Here is a 3,483-nt window from a genome sequence, read left to right as displayed (position 1 = left end):
TTGTATTATTCTTATTTATATTTAATATTGATTATTATTATGTTATAATTTTATTATTTTATCTTTTATTTCTATTCTTTTATTTTATTTGATATAAATCTGTTTATTATTTATTTTATTAAATTAAACATTAAATATTAATTTATTCTTTCTTCAATTAAACAATTATCATCATTAATCCAATAATAATCATAACTAGATTTATTATCATTATTCTATTTCAACTACTTGGATATGTACAAATTCATTTATCACATTTATTTTTATTATAATCAAATTTATATCATGATTCAAAATATGATAGTACACATTTTGTACTCCATTCTCCTTTATCTCCATATTCATATCATCAATGTACATGTTTTATATTAATTTCTTTATCACATTTATTATCTATTTTAACTATTCTTTTATTATTTTGATTCCATTTTATTTGATATTTCTTTATTATCTTTTTTGTTTCTTTTTCATTTTCTTCTATTATTTCATCTCATATAACATATTGATATATATTCACTCTTTCATCTATTACATCTTTTATAAATTCTCTATGTTTATTTTCATTATATTTATAATTATGTTTAAATCTTTCTAAAATATTATAAATAAGTGAAAATTCTAATAGTTTGTAATCATATTGTTTTTCTGTAATTATACTTATCATTCTAGTTGATGGTGATTGTCCTACTTCAATTTCTTCATCTTTACCATATGAATCACCATCATATCATACAATAATACCACTTCTCCATTCTTTTATTCATTTTGTTATAAATAAACAAGCAGAATAACAAAATGAATATGTATAAATTATTATTTCTGTTGGTTTTCTTTGATGTTTTAATGGTTGAATTTGTGGTTATGAAACATATTCTGATATTTGTGTAATTTTATGTTTAATATCACCATATTTAATAATATTTGGTTTTGTATACCATCTTCTCTGTCTTCTAATACAATATCTATAAAATAACCATGCATTATCATCTTCAGTGCTTCTACAAATACATTCTTCTATTTCTATTCATTCATCACCATAATTTCATCTTTTCTCACATGTTTTTAGATCAACAAAGTATTCCATATATCATTTTTTTAATATTGAAAGTGTATTATCAGATTTGTTGATGAAAGTAAATTTTCATCATAGTTTGGTGTTAATAATGAATCCATATTCATAATTCTTCACTTTCATCTTTATTTTCTGGAAGAATAACATGAATTTGATATTCATTTGAATCAAATAATTCTATACAAATTTGAAGTAAGTATAATTCATTATTAATATCATATCATTTAATAACAAGAGTATTAATATTATTATCATATATTTTACATTAAATATTATCATATTTATCACCATATTCATTTCTCTTATTATTTATATTTGTATAATTTTCTTTTGATGATAGAATGATTTTATCTTCTTGATTTATACAATGATAAATTGATAATTTTAATAAATTATAATGAACATCAACACTTTCATCATTTTCTAATATAATTGTTAAAAGTGTATTTAAATAATGATTTGATAAAAGTAATAAAAGTAAATTTTGTTTCTTAAATAAATTATCAAGAATAGAAGAATTAGAAAATGGAAATTGAACAAGAAGAGATTTAAATGAACTATATTTGTTTCCAAATTCTCTAATAATTTCAAATGGATCATTTCCATTTATTGATTTAACATAAATATCTTTATTATTTTCTATTTGTGTTGGAACATCTTTACATTTTTATAATAATATTTAAGAATAAGATACATATGTTTTTATTTATCTAACATAATATTAAAACGAATGAAATAATAAAAATAAACAATATAATTTCTATATGAACCATGAATTTGTTTTAATGAAAGAGATAATAAAGGATCTTTTTGTGAAATAAATAAATATTGAAATTGTGAATAAAATTCATATACACTTCCAATATCCATATTTATTTTATTTGTACTTTTTCATAATAATATGAACTAATTGGTTGATTCTTCAATATATCTTTGTATTCATATGATTGTAAATTCATTTTCAAATCATTAATCACTGATTTTTATTATCTTCTGAATTTATTAATTCATCATTTCAAATACATTATCAACACTATCTACAACTGAGATATATTCATTGTAATCATTACATTTCATTCCAAATGAAGTGTAATTAATAGAAATATTAAATTAATCATTTAATAAATTAATTATTTTAAAGTTCAATCTTAAATACTCATCAATAACATTACACTTTTTACCCCTTATTTCTAATTAACAATATTTTTAATCATTATAAAAATAATAAAATAGAATTATTAATAAAATAATTATTTTACATTGTAATTATCCATTTTTATTGTATTTCTTAAAATATTAAACATCAATATTTATCGATATTTTAAATTAAATAATAAAAATAGAATAATTTAAATTATATTTATTGTTTTTATCATATTTTATTCTTTTTATCGAACAACAATAAAAATATTCCATTTCTCATTTTTTATTTTTCCATTCATTAGAATTACAACAAAAATAAAATGATAAAATAAAAAGAATGAAATATTATCACATACAAATTTAAATAAATAATGTGAAAATATTTAAAAAACAAAATGAATAATCATATTTAATCGTCATTTATTTCATTATGAATAAATTAAAGTAAATAATTTCAAATATTTATGTTAAAATATATAAAAATACAATATTTTTAATAAAATGGATTGATTTAATATTTAATGAATATAAGTTAAATTAAAATAATAAATTAATTAAATACAAATAATAATTAGGATAACAAATGAAAATAAATAATTTAATGATATGTTAATAAAATTACATTTATTTCAAAAAATAAAACAATAATATTCAAATATTAAATTGTTTGATATTCATTAATACTTTTATTTAAAACAACAATGAAATACAAATACTATTTATTATTATATTTTATAATTAAATTATAATCTATTTAATAATTCAATTTCATTCTTTTCAACAAAATTTAATTTAAAAATGGAATACAAAATATATAATTAATTCAATTATATTAATTAATAAAGAAGATAATGTTCAACATAATAAATTAATCAAATTAAATCATTTTCATTTAAATAATTCATATTGAATAACTTCTCTTTCATTTATTTTTATTATTCTTTATTTATTTGTTTCATATTTTATATTCCATTTTATTTATTTTATATTTTATTTTATTCATATTTAATTTATATTTATTATTTTAATGTCTTCTTGTTCATTATTTAATTTTATTCATATTTAATATTTCTATTAATTATTCTATTTCATTTTATGATATTATATTATTATAATATTCATCTGATTATGAATATAAATAAATTGAATATTATTATTTTCATTTATTCTATTATTTATTAAATTTATTCATTTCTTCTTTATTTTCTATTTTATTCATTTTATTTTTTATTCATTTATAAACATATTTTATTTATTCATTTATTTAA

The 3,483-nt window shown here is 16.1% G+C and overlaps 1 protein-coding gene across 1 annotated transcript, besides 15 other annotated features; it reads right to left on the bottom strand.

The window, feature by feature from the left end:
* Positions 1-120: a microsatellite.
* A 135-nt stretch (positions 121-255) lies between these two features.
* Positions 256-284: a sequence feature (AT_rich).
* Positions 285-359: 75 nt separating this feature from the next.
* Positions 360-494: a microsatellite.
* Positions 495-553: 59 nt separating this feature from the next.
* Positions 554-609: a sequence feature (AT_rich).
* A 700-nt stretch (positions 610-1,309) lies between these two features.
* Positions 1,310-1,357: a sequence feature (AT_rich).
* Positions 1,338-1,942, bottom strand: EDI_148570 (uncharacterized protein; the record flags this gene model as incomplete). Its single annotated transcript, XM_001734359.1, has 2 exons — positions 1,338-1,729; positions 1,801-1,942. 2 exons carry the CDS (start codon positions 1,940-1,942, stop codon positions 1,338-1,340), a joined length of 534 nt encoding a protein of 177 aa, XP_001734411.1.
* Positions 1,443-1,471: a sequence feature (AT_rich).
* Positions 1,736-1,832: a sequence feature (AT_rich).
* A 220-nt stretch (positions 1,943-2,162) lies between the features above and the next one.
* Positions 2,163-2,212: a sequence feature (AT_rich).
* A 51-nt stretch (positions 2,213-2,263) lies between these two features.
* Positions 2,264-2,464: a sequence feature (AT_rich).
* A 62-nt stretch (positions 2,465-2,526) lies between these two features.
* Positions 2,527-2,629: a sequence feature (AT_rich).
* Positions 2,630-2,650: 21 nt separating this feature from the next.
* Positions 2,651-2,817: a microsatellite.
* A 7-nt stretch (positions 2,818-2,824) lies between these two features.
* Positions 2,825-3,117: a sequence feature (AT_rich).
* An 18-nt stretch (positions 3,118-3,135) lies between these two features.
* Positions 3,136-3,312: a microsatellite.
* Position 3,313: 1 nt separating this feature from the next.
* Positions 3,314-3,373: a sequence feature (AT_rich).
* Positions 3,374-3,482: a microsatellite.
* Position 3,483: the final 1 nt, after the last annotated feature.

The sequence above is a fragment of the Entamoeba dispar genome, genomic scaffold (genome assembly GCF_000209125.1).
Source record: "Entamoeba dispar SAW760 scf_1105229458245 genomic scaffold, whole genome shotgun sequence".
NCBI classification, from domain to species: Eukaryota; Evosea; order Mastigamoebida; family Endamoebidae; genus Entamoeba; species Entamoeba dispar.
Note: the sequence above shows the minus strand (reverse complement) of the source record. Positions and strands in the feature narration are given on the sequence as shown.